The sequence below is a fragment of the Tiliqua scincoides genome, chromosome 8 (assembly GCF_035046505.1).
Source record: "Tiliqua scincoides isolate rTilSci1 chromosome 8, rTilSci1.hap2, whole genome shotgun sequence".
Taxonomy (NCBI): domain Eukaryota; kingdom Metazoa; phylum Chordata; class Lepidosauria; order Squamata; family Scincidae; genus Tiliqua; species Tiliqua scincoides.
In genome coordinates this window covers 57,220,733-57,240,800 of record NC_089828.1, presented here as the reverse complement: position 1 = coordinate 57,240,800, position 20,068 = coordinate 57,220,733, and the positions used below count along the sequence as shown (strand labels likewise).

Genomic DNA, 20,068 nt, shown 5'->3' with positions numbered 1-20,068 from the left:
TGGCACGGCAGTTGACACAGGTTGTATTCACATTGATTCTGGGTAGGCATGCTGTGTGTGTGCAGTGCAGGTGAACCCTTTGCCTTTACTTAATTGTGCGTGATCAAGTCCTTTGTGCAGTCAAGCCTGCACAGTTCATTGCCTGCATGAACACACATTTTTGTACTGAATTTGCATATATGAACTGAATGGAAAATTGGAGATACCTGTTTGAAATTGCCTTTCTCTTATGGCTTAATATGACCTAGATGTGCCGGTGTCATAAACTCCCTTCTCTGTCAAGCTATCTTTCTGCTCCTACTGTATTGCCACTGGTTAGCTTTGACTTTGTGAATTTGATATGCATTTGACCTCTGATGCCTGTGCATATTGTTACCCCAGGTAGCAGCTGTGTTTTAGGAAATGCCCTTGATATGACTAGAGAAATATCCTTTGACATGTCCAGACTTGTCCCCCTCTTCTTTTTTGTTTTCTTTTTTTAAAGTTTTGCTTAACATCCAGCCTGAAAGAGTTATGGAGAGTTCAAAAGCTTACTGATTACTCTGTGATGTTTTGGTGAACATAAGATCTGTCTTCTCCTAAATCAGACCTGTTGTCCCTCTGATGTAGTCTACATTGACTAGCAGCTGTTCTCCAGAGTTTTAGATGGGGGGTCTTTCCCAGCCTGTCCTAGAGATGCTGCCAGGGGTTGAACCTGGGGCCTTGTGCATATGAAGTACACTGAGAGGCTATCCTGTCCCTTATTTAAATTGGTTCTAATAAATGCATCACCCTAGAGTGGCAATTCAGACATGGCAGTCCTGGAAGAAGAGGCAAATTGCCTCTGGCAATGTAAAGCATTTGAGCTGTGTAAGCAATGTGTGACATCCAAATGCTATCTTATTAACTCACTGCTATTGTTGATAGCCTTTCTCTGTCCAAGTTAAACTAGGTGGAATACAATTGCTTCAGCTCTAAACTGTGTTGTTCATACAGAGATTTAATGTGGTTTCATTCCAAATCCTTATTTAATCTAGATTACTTTCCTTGTGTACACAAGGAAGCCAGTTCATTTTCCCCAATACCTGTGTGGAAACAGATGGTTCAAGTTACCATATGAATTAAAAATCCTAAACTACTCTTTTTTTTCATTTTATGTGCCCAGGCTGTTGTACAGTTTTGAGCTATGGTGGCAAAAGGATATAGGCAAGACAACAAAAGTGAACATAAAACCAGTTGGGTACATCTCTTGTGAACACGCTGAACTAGGATACCAAAACCCATTTCAGGATCTGAATTGTGGGTGGAAAAAGTTCCTTGCAGTTACGGTTTTATCAAATCTTATTATGTGAAAAATAATTTGGAGTACAGTAAATGTTTTCATGACTGGGTCAGATACCCTTCTTTTTTGTTAGCAGTAGATTTACAGTTGAGATTGTCAGTTGTCTTGATGTGCGGACAGTTACCTTGGTGCCTGCTAATTTTGTTTCCACATGTGGACACTAGATTCCATTTCAAAAACTTGTCATTGCTATTTGTTGCAGTATTTCAAATAGACGTTGTTGGAGTGATCAAATGACAAACATTGTAGCCTGACTTGCTTCCTGCTCAGTGGCATAGCTAGAGGGGGTGCAAAGCACTCTGTTTTGCAGGGAGCCTCACCTTGACATGCAAGTGGTCCCTCCCTCTCAGAACCATTCCTGGCAGTGGGAGCAAAACTGGCTTTTTACTCCCACTGCTGGGAATGCCTTTGAGGAAGAGGAGCCATTCGCATGCTGCGGTGAGGCTCCCTGCAAAACTTAGTGCTTTGACCCCCTCTAGCTATGCCACTGCTCCTGCTGATAGGTGAGAAACTTAGTGAAAGCCTTCGTGGTCCAAATGGTAGTGGATACTCCAGGACTCTTATCTATATAATACTTTTAAATATATTCTTGAAGCACTCCGCAAACATTCATTTATTACGCTCAGTCTTAAGTCTTGAAGAAAATAGTTTTTTCCTTATGGCTGTTTTTTTCACATAGAAAAACAACCTTCAACTATGTGTTCAGTAGATGCACATCTATGCTCTGTTTTGAGAGTTTAGACGTGGGAAGATACTGTTTATTTTGGCATGAACACGTTAATCCTAACCTTTAAGGCAAGAATTAAAAGAGTTCTGTCTGTTCTGAATCTTTAGGTATTAATTATTAGAGCTGTGCTGGTAGTATCCAGTTGTTGTTTGTTCTGATCATTCTTCCATTCCTGATCTCTTATCACATTGTTGCTGTTTGCCTTGGATGTCTCCTGCTCTCAGGTATTTCAAGACATTTCTTACCTTTCGAGCAAGTCCTTCATCCTTGGTTTGTGCCGTCTTGTCTTATTCATTGGCTAGTGTTACTAGAGACTGCAATCTCTTATATAAATTGTGCTGTGTAGTATAGCAACTGAATTGATGGGACAGAGTAAATATATTTTTCTAAATTGATTTCTTGAGGTGTAGGTAGGTTTTCCACCATCAGAGCTTCAGTTGGAGGTAACAGCAGCCAAAAATCCTGTGGACTTTCCTGCTCTTGGAGTCTCTTTTTGCCTGTTTGCTATTGGTGTTCCAGTGTTTGTGTGTGAGAGAGAGAGAGCATGCACCTGTGTGCGCATGTATGGAGATGTAAAAATTGCTTAATTTCTTGTTTGAGTCACCTGGGGGGGTCTTTTGGGGTCAAAAGACAGGAAAACGGTACCTTCTCCATGTGAGCTTGATGTCTTCTACCCTGCTCCTTAAATTGCATATTGTTCTCAGAGTACTCTTTGCATCTTGAGCAATATTCCTTCTCAAATCACCTTCCAACTGGTTGGGATGGCCAAGAACTTTTTGTGTCCAGATGTTCAAAATAATGAATCAGCCTCCCAAATTCCTGTTTTTCAAGCTGCTGAGTTAGCCACTGTCTGCCCTGCGTTAAGGCATTGCAACTTAACTACGTGAAGAAGCACTAGCTAGATTTTCTATAGACACATCATTCAGAGTTTGTTCTGTAGGCCGTTGAAAGGGTTGCTTTGGACACTATGAGGAGTGCTTTGATAAGGGAACGTGGAGATTTATACCGGAGCCATTCAGAGTTGCCAATGCAAGCCTGTTGTGTGTGGTGTATTAACCAGTGAATACTAAGAGTTGTTGGTTTTAGTGGGTCTTGTGAGAAGAGACAGATGAGAGGCTTGAGTTTCCTGCCTAATACCCTCCAAAGCCTGACTGTTTTGTTAGAATATGTTGTACCTTGTCTTCTGCTATGAGAGCCTCAAGGTGGCTTACAAGATAAGACGCCAAGATGCAATAAACTACAATACATGAAATAATATAAAACAGCAGATAAGTGTAGGTGACACAGCAGTGCCTGCTAATGTAAAAGGCAATTAAAAAGATCTCAAAGCCATTCCTGGCTTTGGGCCAGGGATCAGAGCTTCAAGCTTTATGTAAACACTAGGGATCCATGAAAGGGGCAGTTCTGCCCCCTCACCTTTTTGGTGTGGAACAGCCAGGTCTGTTCACTTTCTGATCAAGTGATCCATTGGTTCCCAAACTGAAGATAGGAATAAACAATCCAAGGTTAGAACTCTTTGAAGGCAACAGAGAACACACGTATGAAATTGTATTGGTTACTTTCCGATTGTGACCCATCAGTCACCTATAGTGTGGCGTTGTTTGCTGAAGCTGCCAGAACTATTCGTGCCAACTACCTGGGGGAAATAGCGGTAGATTGTAAAGGAGATTCCTTAATATGATGGGTGTAGGTGCCTTTTGTGCTTGATTTTGACCTCATTTTATCATTTTATCATTGTTTGTATCTTGATGTATTTTTGGATTTACATGTTTTATCTTATTGTGATGGCTATTAGCTAATACAATAAACAATCTTTGACTTGAAGGCAATAGTCTTTGGAAGTTGTTAGCTTGACATGGGGTGGTAGTGGTGGAGGGAGGCTCATTAGGGCAAAAGTCATGGCTCCCATTCCTGTTGAGGCATGATTCTGAATTCACTCATAGGTGACTGCTTATGGGAGATTAAAAAAATAGGTAGTCATGTTGGTCTGCTAGACAAAATCCCGGAGCCATCATTTCTTGATAACTTTTATTAGGACCATCAAAAATGACAGACTTAAAGGATGTTGTATTTGCTTCCTGAAATCAAAACTATGGGTCACATTATTGTTATTAAAGACTTCCTAGTGTGACTGAAAACTAAATTCATGGAAGAGTATCAGCTGCATTTGGAAGTTCCTTGAAGCACAGCCGCCTTTGCATAGCTATTCGAGAGAAGTATTTGTGTTTGTCTGCAAAACAAAAAACTCAATAGCAATTCTAATGCTGTACTACTGGTACAGTAGTACAGTGACATAAAGGCTCTTTTGTGAACTAACTCAACAACTCCTCTGGATCTTTGTTTTAAAAACAATTTTGCAGTCTTTAAAAGTTGTGCTCCGACTATGCTTGTGCTAGCCTGAACTCCTGGTTTCTTGTTCTGTACTTGAGGCATTCAGGAAAAAGCTTCTATGCTATTTTATAAATAGACCCTGTGCTAAAAATTAATCTGATAATCAGCTTTGCCTTAGTTCTGGAGCAGCCACCATGTACTTTGTGGAACACAGAATTTTGACTGTGGACCACAGAATATTGAAATCTGGTCTGCCAAACAGTTTTAAGGTGCAAACTACAGTATATGGGCTGTAATTGACATTACATACCTATAGCAACGTTTCTTCCAGCTTGTGTAAATGTGGAAGAATGTTTTCTTGTTAGGAGGGGTTTTTTCCCTGTTGTATTACAAAGATGTTCATTGATAGAAGACAACCAGTCAGACAAATGTTTTCTCATAGCTTCCCTGCCTGAGTCCTGCTTGCACCAGCTAGACTCTTGAAGCAGCAGTTGAGAGAGTTTTTTAAAGGGATGGTGTTTGATTGTGGGAGAGTGAGTGCCGGAAGGAGCAAACTGAAAGGTGAGAAGTTTATGAAGCTCTTTCAGTACAAAAACATTTGAAATTATAACTTCAAACTTTGTTGAAGTTCCATATCAGAAAGGTCCCTAATCTTGAAATATCAATGACTTCTAAGTTGTTCTTCTGAATACCCCAAATACTTAGGGCTCCACAGTTTAAGTAAATTCTCTCTAGCACTGATTTGCCAGAACAAAATCCAGCTTTCTAAGAATATATTTTCCTTGTCTGTTTTGTGGTATGTGCTACTTGAATTGCAAAGTTTTTTCCCTATTTCCACTATAGTTCAGAAGGTGTTTAAAAAGGCTTTCTCTCTATTTTCAGTTTCTCCTGGGACTCCATCTGTTCCTCTCTAGGAGGTCCACAGCTCCCTTTCTTCCCTGGCCCCTACTTGTCCTCCAGATTTTCAAACTGAAGGGCTTATTTAGAACTTAAGTCTCTAAAATGAACACAGACCATGATGTTCATCTTTCCCCTTCCCCCCAGCCTGGGAACCCTTGAATTGGAATAAGTCCATTTCAGAGCATTTGTGCAAGCCTGTTATGACAGTGCTTTTGAAACTAGGTTTGCTATGAATATTTATAAACATGAAGCTTTGGAAAGCAACTGTCAAAATGGGAATGGGTAGCACTGCTGCAGCACTACGGCTGGTATGGACACTGCTGCATCATGGCAGTCTCATGCTGGTGTTTATAAAGTGACCTGTTCGTGACTTGTTCCGATCTCCTGTTTCAGTCAGGTGATGTTCCGTGGGTTGCGTGTCCCCTCCCCCGGTCATCAGGCTTTGTTTACTATATACATGGCCACTGTCATTAAATATGGAAGATAGCATTACAGTGTCAGGAATGGGAGCACAGCTGCAGGGAAGCTCAGTGTGGAAAATGCATAAGCAGTGAGAGCAATTCTGTATTGGATTTTAGGTTGTTCGGAGAGATTTAAGACCAGACTCCTTCTGTCTGCTTAGGCCGTGTTCGTCAACCTTTTTTGTGCCACCACCCAATATATAAAGTATAAGATTGGGGACCCCGCTATCAATCTTGCACCCCCTCCCAGGATCCTATCTGTCCACTCTCTGCCCCTATTGTCACCCACTCCCCACCTTCGTAACATGCCCCATCAGCACTCTTCACTGTAACCAAGTATATTTATTGGAGAGAACTGAAGAAGTAACCATGACGCCTGGCACTAGTGAAAGCTATTTTAGCACATTTATTAAGAACCTGAGCAAGACTGGGACCCAAACTCCTGGTACCTGAAGGGGTATATCAGGTGCCTCTCCCTTTACCTGGTGATGTCCTAGTTCAGGGGTCTTCAATATTTTCATTCCTGTAAGTTGCTGTGACCCCACAACTGAGGCTTCATGACTCCTTTGGGTCCTGACACCAAGGTTGAAGAACATTGGCTTAGGCAAATTTCTCATCTAGAAAGTGCGTGCTAGAGCAGTGATTTTCATCCTTTTTTGGTCTCATGACACACTGACAAGGTACTAAAATTGTCAAGACACACCATCAGTCTTTTGACAATTGACAAGGCACACCATGCTGCTGGTGGGGGCTCACATTCCCCAACGGCCCTTCTAATAATTGACACTCCCCCAAACTCCCATAGCACACCTGCAAACCATTCGCAGCAAACCAGTGTGCCACGGCGCAGTGATTGAAAATGGCTGTGCTAGAGACTAAGTTGGCAGTGCACTTGCTTAGAATGTAGATCTGTGCAGGCTTGGGAGTAAGCCCCATTTAATACAAAAGTTCATCTGAGTAAAAATGTGTAGGATTGTGCTCTTAGCCTTTGGAGGATTTCCCATATTCCTCATATTAAGCATGATATTTTTGAGCAAGTTGGTCTGTTTGTCATCCCTTTTAAAACCTTGGGTACTTCTGGTTGCCATTAATAGTAAAAAAAACAAACTGCTAACCAGATAGCAATCTTGGTGTGACTGCTTGGAACTTAATCTACAATATGACCTAGGTATTGCTGCCATAACATCTGATCTAAGCTACCTATCACCCTGTCCAGTTCTTTATTAAAATAGGCCATATTGCAAGGCTCCTATAAAGGGATAAATTTCTCTAAAGATTATAAAGCGTGCTGCTTATGGGAAGTCAAATTTATGATAACACAGTGGTTTCCTGGTATTTTATTTCCATTTCCTGACCATGAAATCATATCAATTTTGTTTCCAAGTGGTGCATCAGATGCAATGTTCAGTTGTATTCTTTTTTACCTATCGCTATCCACAAGGATCTTCTGGCCCACTAGTGAATCTTAATTCAGTATTCTGAATAGCTATCTTAGAGAAGGTGTGGACAGAAGGAAGATCAGAACCTGGTAGATCTTTTGTAATCTGCAGTAGATTTTTCTGATTCCAAGTTATTAAATGATAGCCACAACAGACACTGGTAGTTTTCCCCTCCTACACATTGCTGCTGAAATGAAGCTTGGGGCAAAGTCAGGAGTGGATTTATGAGTGATCTTTGTTTGGTACTGAAAACAAATTTCTGGACTAAGTGTGCAGCCAGAGGAGGCACCCTGGTCCTTCATTCTGAAGGCACTTGTTCCCACCACTAATTTGCACCTAGCTGTGGTTGCTGAGTTCTGATGAAAGCAAAGTAGATTCTAAAAGCCTGAAATCATCTGTTAGGCAGGAGTGAGGTTTGGTTTAATGTGTGTGAGAGAAGCAGAATTATATTAACTGGTTTCTAGACGAGGGATAGAGGGAAGGCAAGGAAATGACTTCTTATATTTCTGTGTATAAGACATGAGGCTTTGGGGGTTGGGGTTGGACACTGAGTATGGTGAAATACTAAGGGGGAAGTAGGGACGCAATCAGAGAAAATTGGGAAGGGGGCATGTAAAAAGCAGCCCATTGTCTGGTGTTCCCCCTCCTGCTTATGTAGTTTTTGGGGATGGGACATAGCTGCCATAGGGAGTAGATTGCTCTGTAGTGTGCATCCTCTTCCCTGATATCAGACTGGAGAAAGGAATTGGACCCAAAACAATGCAAGCAAAGTGAATGACTGTGGGAGCACTCTGAATCAAGAGTTCAGTAGTACTATTCTGCTCATGTTGAAGTCCTTGGATCACATACTGTGGGTGATTGTGAATCAGAGTACTGTAAAAATATTAGATTCCAGGTAATTAATGTGGTGTGGATCTCTCTCTCTCTCTCTGTGTGCGCGCGCGCAACTGCAGATATGCAAGGGTAGCTCTGCTGGTGTATTTGAGGCTGATATTTATTGCATTGATTGATTCCACCATTTATGCCTTCTAGCAAACAAAGGCAGCTAGCAAACAAATTTGAATTAAGCTGCCTTTTTTTAGTGCGGTATGCTTCCACCTATAGATCTTCCACCCTAGGACAAACTACGACCATACACCTGATGTTTACCGTGGAGGGCCATATTGATCTCAGTTAGAATCCTGTCGGAAGAGGGGGCTTGATAGAATTGACCACATCCTTCTCCAGTATCTGTGACAGTTCTGTCTTTGCTGGCCTTGGCAGCAAGACAAGGAGTAAGTCTTCTCCAAGACCAGTTGGGGAGCAGAGGAGATAACGTCTGGGATTGGGCTGCTTTAAAGTAACGTCTTAACCAGGATGCAGTGCTCAGACTTTTTAAGTGGAGGATGTTTTGAGCAGGCAGAGTTCAAAAGAACATTGACAAATCCTGAGTTCGTTAGGTGGAAGGAGGTGCAAGATATGATGCTGGGTTTGTGGCTCAGAGTAGTATTAGAGGGTGGGTGGAGGGTTTCTGAACTTGCAAAGCAGCTGGGGGATTGCTAATGTAGTTAACGCTATACTTGTTATGTTGTATATGTTACACATGCAATGTGTAAACAGTTCTAATATATAATGCGGGTGTATTGATCCAGGTTGTACTTGAATTGTGCTGTTACTGAAAAGCTCTGATGCTCTGGGGATAGGACTAAAATGTTGAACAGAGAGAATGAAAACGGATTTTGTTCCTGATTAAAAGTACTACATGGGAGGCATTGTGGATCTCAGCTGAAGATACAGTATTGTTCCATGACTTGGGACGTGCTTATCCAAATCTCATGAGCCACACTGGGGGTTGCACGCGTTCTCTGTCCTCTCTGATGGTCCATGGAGAAGCATCTCCCAAGAGGGCACTCCCCCATGGACCACCAGAGAAGGCAGAGAATGGACCATCCACAGCTAATGCTTCAGTGCTGTCTCTGGCTGCAGGCGGTTTGTTCTCTGTCCTCTCTGGTGGTCTGAGGGGTAGGACTTGCTGGATGAGAGGCTGGAAGTGATCAAAGGTGAACTTGAGACCTTGTGTGGTTGGGAGCCAGTGCTCTAACTGAAATGCAATTGGTGAGGGCCTCTTAGATAACAACATCCAAACTGTGGAATTCCTTTCCCCGGCAGTCCCAAGTGGCTCAGTCATTGCGGTCTTTTAATCTAATGAAGACTTATTTATTCTGGTTGGGCTTTGATTGTTTTTTGCTTTTAATTATGCTTGTGTAGTGTTTTGCTTTGCTCTTTTTACTACAGTGCTCTTTTAAAATTGTCTTTTAAATTGTGCTCGTGTTAGGTGTTGTAAGCTGCCCTGGTGGCCTCTGCTGGGGTGGAAGAGCAGGACAGAATTTTTAAAAAGTAAATAAATACTACCTGGTGGCATGCAGATTTTAGAATGTTTTGCCCTGAAAGACTTGTCTAGCTCCTTACTTGTTTATAGGGGTCAATATACTACTGTTAAACCAAGTGTTAGAGGTGGGTAATGGCAGGTAATTTTCTACTCTTCTGCTCAATGCCTGTGTTGGTTGGTTGATGGTTGCTTGGTATGAATGTATTTTATTTCATGTATTGATCTGCCTTGAGTAGGACAAAACTGCCTTTTATCTGTAGGATAAAAATAGATGAGATAGAAATGCTTTTAATAGAGCAGACAAGGGCAACTCTTCTAGACAAAATCTTGTGGAGTTTTTGTTTGGGACACATGCTTCTGAAGAGATGATGAGAACACCTGGCTTTGTTCATGTAAGATTTATATATATGTATATGCTGTGCTTCATTTCCTCCCTTTTGCTTCTTTCAGTCCTCCTTCAACGAGTAGCAGAACTGGAAAAAGTCAATGCTGAATTTCTGCGTACAAAGCAGCATCTCGAGCAAGAATTTAACCAAAAGAGAGCCAAATTTAAAGAGCTGTACCTGGCTAAGGAAGGTAAGGCTTAAATTCTTTGAACTGATGTAAAAGTGCATTCTTCAATAAGGTCTCTAGAGCAGTGGTTTCTAAACTGTGGGTCAGGACCCACTGGTGGGTCGCAACCTGACTTTTGGTGGGTCACCAAATGTGATGGAAAAATCAGAATTGCCTCAAGCCCTGAGGCTATTCAAAAATCAGATAGATGCTAATTACTCTGCAAAGAGCTCAGCTCCTACAGTGTGCAAGCATGTGTAAATGCAGGGAGATAAATGTTTGAGGGTCTTTTTTTCGGTTGTTGTTAATTATAAAAAAAAAATTTCTTTATATAACTTCTTTTTTAAAAGTCTGGTAAAACTAGGTGGGTCCCAATAGTGTCATTTTAAAAAGCGTGCTAAAATGTTTGGGAACTACTGCTCCAGAGTATTAAGATGAAGAGTTAAGGAGCTCTTTGAATCTGGTAAGAGGGAAAAACTGCTGGAAATGTTTTCTTGCATGACGTGAGTTGAATTCTCTTGTCCTGGATGGCTGTCTGGTAATATGGCAAGGACTCCTCTTAAACTCCAGCCTCCAAAATGAATCATGTGGAATGTGTGGTATGACACAGAAGATAGTTCCTTTTTAAAAATGGAGGATACAATGTTTGTATAAAACACATCCTGCTTTTTAATGTGTATATCGGCCACAAAACAAAACACCTGGATTGGCTGACAATGTCTGGTTACATGTGCAGTTATATTGAGCTCAGTCTTTATACCAGGGGTGCCCAAACCACTTGTGGCCCTTGAAGACTCCCAGTTCGGCCCTCAGGGAGCCTCTAGTCTTCAGTGAGCCTCTGGCTCTCCAGAGACTTGTTGGAGCCCACACTGGTCTGATGCAGCTGCTCTCAGAGTGACAGCCAACTGTTTGACCTCTTGCGTGAGCTGTGGGATGAGGGCTCCTCCACTGCCTGCTGTTTCACATCTGTGATGCAGCTGCAGCAGCAAAGGAAAGACTGGCCTTGCTTTGTGCAAGGCCTTATATAGGCCTTGAGCTATCGAAAGACCTTCATTCATTCATATAAGTTCTATCTCTAATATATTCATTTATGTAAATTTATTCAAATTTGAAATGTAAATTAATTCTTTTTTCCCGGCCCTCGACACAGTGTCAGAGAGATGATGTGGCCCTCCTGCCTAAAAGTTTGAACCCCTGCTTTATACGTATGTTTAGAGAACACCTTAGGAAGCAATAGCTGGCTGAGAATAGTGTCATTCCAAAACCTCTGCAATGAGCTGATGGTCCTGTTTTCCCACTGTGTCTACTCAGTAATGCCTGAGCTGGTTTTGTACTGACTGCTGTTACCACAACCTTGGGAGTAGAGGATAGTGCCCTGGCTTGCTGCAGAGAACTGGTTTCTAGAAGATCTGAGACCAGGCATAAAGTCTGATGTTCTCCGCAAATCCTGTCTGAGTCATGGTGATTAACACTCATCAGGCAAGAGAAGGGGTTGACCAACGCTGAACTAAGACACTGAAGGGTCTGACTCACCTTTTCTGCAAAGGACTTATTAGGGCAACTAAGTGTGACACCAAAACTAGCAAACAGCATGGATGGGGACTGGTGTAAGCACTCCTTTTCTCTGTGACATGACCCCAGGCCACATAATGGGCTTCCTATAACTTCATTTAGCTTTGAAAAAACCTGTGGGGAGATCCAGTTACAGATCTTCTGTTTGTCTCAAGTGTAGTGGGCCAGCCAGGCTTTTTAATGGATGGCACTGGTGCTGGTGATTATGAATATTTATATATCACTTCTAAAGAAATTTCACGAAGTGGTTTTACATAGCAAAAGATATGATAAAAGACACCCTTGGAAGGTTTCTGCATTGGGATGAATAGAAGAGTTGGTGCTCTGTCCCTGCTAGGTGTAAGAGAACTGTTACTTTTAAAGGTGTCCAGGTGGTAGGGCAAACTGCTGGGAGAAGTAGTCTGGTTCCACTGAATTGCCACGCAGTAACAATGTGGTTAGAGAATCCTTTGAATTTCTTAAGTGGAAATACCTTCCTCTCTTCTTTTAACCTCAGAGGATCTGAAAAGACAAAATGCAGTATTGCAGGCAGCTCAGGATGACTTGGAGAAACTGCGCACGCAGCTTGTAGAAGCCCAGGCTGAAATGGAGAACATTAAAGCTGTTGCTACCGTATCTGAAAACACAAAGCAGGAAGCCATCGATGAGGTGAAGAGGCAATGGCAGGAAGAGGTGGCTTCTCTGCAAGCTATCATGAAAGGTAGGGCTGAAGGAAGTGGGTGAACTGCTGAAACAATGAACTTTTTTTTTTTTAAAGAAAGAAGGGGGTCTTTTCAGTTGTATCACTGATTAAAATGTGACTTGGATTTAAAACTTCATGCATCAAATGGGTCTTGTAGAATGAAACAGTGTATTAAGGTAGGGTAGTTTGATTTTACTTTAAAACTTATGCCAGTCTTTGAGAAGCTTAAATTCTGAAGGGAATTTGGGGAAGGAATTTGGTTTTCCGGAATTGTTGGCATTCCTTAGCATTTTGTTGTGTTGCATTATGTCTGAGGGCTCTTGAGAGAGAGGCAGCATCTGGATCTCTCAAGATGAGGAGTATCATATGTATTACAGAATGTATGGCTTGGATCCGAAATGCTTTTTAAAGCTAGGACCAATTCATTTTTCTTCTCCATACTGCAGAGAAATAGTACTCTCGTGTGTAATTCCTCCTTCTTAGAGGCTAGGTCAAATATTCTAGGCCAAGCTTGCAGCAGGATAGTCATAGTTGTCAGCATAACCTGCATTTTTCTAGCCACACTGAGAATAATCTAAAGGAGGTCTGAGCATTATCAAGGAGCTCAGGTAAAAGGCATCTTTATAAACTTTGTATGCCCAATGGGGCCAGAAGGCATTCAATGAAGCAAAAAAGTTAGGTTTGAAAGAATTTGCAATGAGACAGAGATGAGTTGGAGATGCATCAATGTAACTAAAAATGAATCCCAATGGGGAAAATAAAATATGCATATTTTGTTGGCATCCTCCAGTCTCAGAAGACTATGGTATTGCGCTCTGAATAGTGGTTCTGGAACAGTGTCCTCTCCAGTGTGTAAAGCCTGGGTAAAGTAGATATGGAGGATAGACTGTTACCCATGCAGCAAATCCCCCCTCTCCACGTCGCTGAAATGGTCCAATGGAAAGGCAGAAGCCAGTACAGTTGGTTCCAGCGGCATCGTAGGAGTTGCCAGAACGTGACTGTTCAGCCATGAACTACCTCAGGGATTCCGGCTCCGGATTTTGCCTTGAGGTTGACTCCTGAAGCCTTTTCCATAACTGGATGTAGCCACAAGGCAGTGGAGGTTTGGGATCAGAGTTTTCCTTCTCTCAGATGAGCTGCCTTCCCAGGCTAAGGAGTCCCATCTACCTGGTGGCTGTTTAGTCGCCTCTTACGACAAGTACAGTCAAACTGAGCCAACCAATATGCATATACTTTAAGGGAAAGGGGCATCCCTATGGGATGCACTGAGAAGAGAGTCCTGTACTAGGATGTATACAATTGCCCAAGTGTTAGCAACTTGCTAATTTGTGAGTGGGGAAAAAGAGAATTTTTCTCTTTTCTAGGGAGATCATAGACTGTGAGCTGCTTGTTATCAATCATTGGGTGTGTCTCAGAATTTGGAGTGGGGCATGTTAAATTGTCAGTACCATGATTTCTATGGGTTGTTATATTAGTAAGTTGCACATAGTTCTTAATGAGGTATTGGTGCTGTGTCAGTGCAGTCCAATTTCAAGTGGAGGGCTCATGTGCTCAAATATCTTTCCATCTGAAGAAATTACAAAGAGAGAAACTGGGGCAGAAAGTTAGGTTACATCCCTTCTTCCTGAGGTGCTAGTTTCTGTGTTGAAAGATTTTTTAAATGGATGAGCATTAAGTCATGTGAGCCCTCCATCTGTGATTTGAAGTGATAGAGCTCAACTTTACCACCTTAGTGAGAAACAGGCCTCGAACACTGAAAACTTGTACAAATCATAGCCTCTATTCCTCAGTGTTTGGGAATACTTGTAAGTTCAAAACGGTAAGTGTCACATTGGTGGATATTGCATACATTTGTTAGAATGAAGCTCTTCTAGTTTGTCACCTTTTGTTATCCTGTACTTTTCACTGTGTAGAATGCCTTCATGCCCTGATCCGCTCCAGTGTAAGTTAAGGAAACAACTGTTTCCTGTGGTGTAATTGTGGCACCTGAATCCTACACATCTTGCTTGGAGTATACTTCCAAAATGCAAGGGCCATAGCTCAATGGTGGAGATCATGCTGAAAGTCCTGGGTTCAGTCTGCGGCAGCATCTCTGATTAAAAGGATCGCAGGTAGTAGGGCTGGAGAAGACTTCCTTCTCCCTTGGAGAGCTACTGCCTGTCAGTAAATGAATGAGACGAGTCCATCTATCGCAGCTTCTTGTGTTCTATTCATTTTAGCACAACCTCAAATAATTGTTCTTGAGGATCTTGCTTCAAGACATCTAGCAGCATTTTAACAAGTGTTTGCCTCAAGAAGTGGGAGGCCAAAAAATGTAACTAGCCAACTTGTTGCTGTTGTTTGAACAGAAACTGTCCGTGACTATGAACTCCAGTTTCATCACCGGCTGGAGCAAGAGCGGGCTCAGTGGAATCAATATCGGGAGAATGTGGAAAGGGAAATAGCGGAGCTCCGGCGGCGGCTTTCTGAAGGCCAGGAAGAGGAAAACCTAGAAAATGAAATGAAGAAGGTAGGCCATCATAGAACCTCCAGCTGAATACCACTGTCACAAATTTTGTTTGTGAACTGCTTTAGTACATCTCCCCCCCCCCCTTTTTGAGAAATTAATGCTGTTTTCATTATGGTTACGGTGAATTCATTATTTGATATGAAGCTAGTGTCAAAGTAGCAAAAAATAGATTTCCATAAATGAAAGAGAGAAGTTGGTCTATTTGGTGTCCTGAATGACTCCCACTAGTGTAAGGTTTACAGCATAGGCATATCTTTAACATAAGATCTGAAGGCTAACCCTGTCCTTTGATCCATCTCTCTCTTTCCACTCTCCTGTCTAAACTAGCATAGTTGCTCCTCTCTGTATTTGGCTCCAGTGTGGGCAGAGTGCTTGTGTCTGGTTGTTGCACCTTCCCAGTGAGCCCAATTGAGAAACAAGCAGCTTGAATCCCTTGATGCAGATGGGCCCTAGCTGAGACACAAGCATCCATTCTTCACTTCATGCATTCATACGAAGAGTTGACCTTGGAAGCTTCCAGAGCTGCTTGGAGCAGTGGTTCTCAAACTTTTAGCACCAGGACCGACTTTTTAGAATGCCAGTCTATCCAGGACCCACTGGAAATGATGCCATTAACCTGAAAGTGATGTCACAGCCAGAAATGACATCATCAAGCAGTAAGTGCTTTTCTGAGCATGCAGCAAGCACTGAAATTGCCCATGGCAAGCACTGAAATTGTCATTTTCCCTAGATAGGCAGGCTATCAGTAATTAAATTAAAATGAATAATTATAAATACTTAAACAAATAATTAAATAAGGGGAGATGGGGAAGCCAGCCCTGTTGCATTCTCTCTGTAGCCCCCTGGGCTTTTCTTCCTTCAGTGTGGAAGAATGAGACAAGTTGGAGACATCTACCAGTAACATGATCTCTGAGTCCTACCTGGGCCACCATGTGGGGATTGGGAAGGAGATTTCTATCACTGAGAATCAACAATTTATACCTTCACCACCTGTATCTGCACAGATGACCACTCAAATAACTTACTGTTACAAATAAGCAACATGTCTGCATTCAGAGGCTGGGTACATCTGCCCCTGTGGGATGGCTTTCTTCTTTCTTATGAACCCTTGACAGGTGGCTTGCTGAGTGGATTGCATCATGGAACTGGCCCCAAATGGCAATTGTATTCTAACTCAGTGATGTAATGTACAGTGTCATAAGTGGGACACAAAAGCACTTCCCCAGCCAACCCCAAAATATAAACACAATTTCCTAGTAAAATGTACCACCTGGTGTCTGTCTGGATTGCTCCTTAATTTTATTGTATTTTATCCCTCCCTAAGATCTTAGATGGCTCTAAGTCTCTTCCCCACTCCTTATCCTTGCAATAAGTCTGTGGGGTATACCTGACTGTGAAAGTGAGTGGAGGGCTCAAGACTCCTTAGTGGGAATTTGGGCCAGGGTCTCTACTCTAATTAAGACAGTCTAGTCTACTGCTTTGCCTCATTCTGTATCATGTGAGATGATGTGTTTTGGGTGCCCTTAAGGATGAGAAAATCATATTGGACCCATGGGGCATGATCCACTAGGGTGGTGGTTCTGCTCAAAAAGTTCATTTTGAAATGAACACTGAAATCTCTTTTCCCAGCCCAGCCTTCATACACTCACATTCTTACTGATATAGCTTGAGAACGAGCACTTCTGAATGTATTTTCATGATACCATTTTATTGAGGTATCTATGACATTTTATTTAAGTTAATGCACATATGGTCATTTTAATGTTCAGCCTATATTTTTGGCTTCTGGGAGTCAGTGCTTTGTAAAAATATTTGGTTTTGATAATCTTTTGCACTTAAACCATCTTTCTTTTTTTGCTCGTTAGTATGGTTACATGTGTAGGTACTGGATGCAGAGAGAGGCTGGTTGCTTTAGTGTGCTAGCTGGACTAAAAATGCTGGCATTGATTGAAGCATTTAGAGAGCTGGAAGCAATTTCCTGGAATACATCATCTACTTAAAAGGCAATAAAAACTTGACTTCACTTAGCAAACTAGTTTTTTTCCCTCCCTGCTTTTGCAGCTGGGCAGTTCAGACTACTGTTATATAGTTATATTTACTTATATTTAGTTAGTTATATTTCTGACCCATCATAAATACTGGTAGATATTGGCTGCCTCATCCATCAGCAGCCAGGGATGATATACTTTTATGTTTCTTCTTGATTATTACCAGTTTATTTGAGGGTGTGTCATTATTGAGAATGTATTTTTTTATTCTCAGCTGATTGCACCAGTATTAAAATAGTAGAAAGTTGGTGTCTATCTTCCTGTTTTCCTGAAATAAAAACAATGTAGTACAAGAACTTTTTTCTGATGACACATACATTAATATCTTGAATAGCATGGCATGTGCGTACATTCCCCAAATGTGGAGCACTACATGCAACAACACTGCTGAAGACATTGCTTATCTAATTGGAAAGAAACTGGTGCTGATTGGCCCAGAATTCACTTCTCCCATTGGTTAAATTGGCTATTGGTCACACTGGAGAAAAGTACTGTAACAAAGCATAATTTTTTAATTCAATTTCAGATGGGCATCCAAAGCAGCTCACGAAAATATACAAGACTACATAAAATATTTCATAGCAAGTAAAGCATAATTAAAAACAAGCAGCAATTTATCATTTCATTTTATCATGATAAAAGAGCAAAACATATAAAATAGAATACAGGAGTAAAGCGCTACCATAAAAACCCTGCATAACATCCAGTACTAAAATAACCATCATGAAATCAGAAGGCTAATCTAAAAAGAAACTTTTGGCCCCAGTGGAAAGCTTCTAGAAACAGAGTAGTTCATAAACCTAAAGGGAGGGAATTCCATAAAGGTAGTACCACTACAGAAAAGGCCCTATTTCTTGCCATCACCTCTTTCACCTCTGTTAAGTGGCAGCACCACTAAGCCCGACATCATTATTCTAAGCTGGGGCACGCGAGGTACTCATTAGTGTGTAGACTAGACTTTTCCTGGTTTGTTTATTGGTTCAGAATGGGAATTTGAGTTTTCATTGTTAAAAAAAAAGAAAGAAAAGAAATAAGCGAGCAATGCACTGGTTTTCTTGCATGACTTCCAGGCCCAAGAAGACTCTGAGAAGCTTCGTTCAGTTGTGATGCCCATGGAGAAGGAGATTGCAACTTTGAAGGATAAAGTAACAGAGGCTGAAGAAAAGATAAAGGAGCTGGAGGCTTCAAAGGTAAGCAGGACAGAGTTGTAATACTGTGTCTGCAGAGCAGATGTACTAACGGTTATGTTAAGGTTACCTGTCTTGATACAGGAAGCAAATACTTTGTGTCATGAATCAAGATGTTTTGTGATATTCTAGATTAGAGCATCCTTGTGTCAGGGCAGGGAACAGTTCTATGAGATGCTGATTTACATAAATCTTTTTGAAAAAAAGGTTTCATTAATTGATTGAAAAAGCTTCAGGTGCGACTTGGGGGACACAGCAGTAGTGTAGTAGAGGGTGTTCTTGGCCCCTTCTTCCTGCTGTGATGAAATAAGAGCAGCAAGTGGCTGGTACAGCTGTGCTTGTCTAATGTGCCACAGCTTATGAGGGTGCATGAGTAGGGCCCCTGTGCCAAACAGAGGCTTGTCTGAGTTCAAGTAAATCAAACTCCCCTGCTGGAGGGGCAAAGAGGAGTAGAGCGTGAACCCAGGCATACTGACCATTTAGATGCGTAGCAGAGCTCCTCCTGTGGTATAGCTCAGGCCACATCATAGGCTCACTTGCTCATTGGTTCATCCTCTTGGTTATATCTCAGGGAGATGGAAGATAATCGAATTAAAAAAATTCAAAGCACTTTCCTCTAACAGTGCTACAGAAATAATGAATAATTACGTCTATCAGCCAGATGAAAAGGTCCGACGATGAATCATATAAGTGTTAGTTGATTAAGACCCAAATCCTAACCAATTTTTCAGCACTGGCTTAGCTGTTGCAGTGGGGTGTGTACTGTATCTTGCTTGTGGGTGGCACTCACAGAAGCCTCCTCAAAATAAGGGAATGTTTGTTCCCTTACCTCGGAGCTGCATAGCCCTTATGTCGGTGCTGGAAAGTGGGTTAAGATTGTGTCCTAAATTTTCAAAAATTTGCAGGTGTGCAGGGAAAAAGCATACCTCAATTATAGATGATACATTCTGTGTGCCATAGGCAGCATCCTAGAAGTGGCACTCCCGAGTCTCCCTCTCTCATATAGAAGGGAAGGCCTAAAATGGTGCTTGTCTGCTGTACTCTGTTTTTACTCTGCTGTCTAATTATGCTACTATTTTTAGTAATCATTTAATGTATGAAGTTGTCTTCTACCAAGTTAGACCCTTGATCCATCTATCCTAGCACTGTCCACACTGACTGGCAGCAGTCTTTCACAGTCACAGGCTGGGGAGGGCTGGGTCTTTGAGCTTGGATTTCTTGTGTGCAAGGTCTGGCTAGTTTTTTGTCCCTGTGGAGGGGGAACTCTTACTTTGCATTGCCTGTTAGCATCACATGGTATGATGCAAACTCAGGTCTTTGGATCTCAGTTAAAGAAAATGATCTCCTGAGCAAGATGTCTGCTAGAAACTTTTATTTCTAATGCTCTCTTCTCACTGATGAAACTGATAACATTCCTCTTACATAATCTCCAAGCTTTCCACCTAGATTATTTTTTTCCTGTGTAAGGGTTTGCTGTTTGTCTTTCTTGGGAGGACCGCAGACAGTCTTGTCTGGCAGATAGATCTTAGATGATAAGCAAGCAGCTTGTCTTACCTGGAGTGCAAGTTTGAGGTTTTAACTTCCCCCAAAGCACTGCAACTGAGGATACCATTGAGGCAGAGTGTGGCTGGGCAGGCTTCATGGGTTCCTTTTGTAGGGAAAACCCTGCTATCTTACCGAAGGCATCATGTCCTTCAAGCAATTTCATTTCAAGAAGCAGTGGTGAACACACTCTGATTCTACAGACATTCTTGCACCATATCTTACCACCTTCACAAAAATAGTCACCATTTTCACTGAAGTCTCATCAGTTTCATTTCCTCTGGTGGGGGAACGTCATCTTGCTATGTGTGTGTTGAAGCAGCATTATGAACATATATTAATAAGCCTGTGGTAAAATAGGTTTTGTTATAAGTTGCCGTTTCCAAGAATCTATTGACAATTTTAACTTGCTGTACTTCTATGAGACCA

At 41.8% G+C, this 20,068-nt stretch overlaps 1 protein-coding gene across 1 annotated transcript in view; it reads left to right on the top strand.

The window, feature by feature from the left end:
- RABEP1 (rabaptin, RAB GTPase binding effector protein 1) overlaps window positions 1-20,068 on the top strand; it is a 59,956-nt gene that overhangs the window by 12,558 nt on the left and 27,330 nt on the right. Inside the window, exons 2-5 of the mRNA XM_066636676.1 lie at window positions 9,998-10,123; window positions 12,168-12,371; window positions 14,702-14,862; window positions 17,981-18,100. Of these exons, the coding sequence (XP_066492773.1) occupies window positions 9,998-10,123; window positions 12,168-12,371; window positions 14,702-14,862; window positions 17,981-18,100 (611 nt within the window). The remainder of the gene's footprint in view (window positions 1-9,997; window positions 10,124-12,167; window positions 12,372-14,701; window positions 14,863-17,980; window positions 18,101-20,068) is intronic.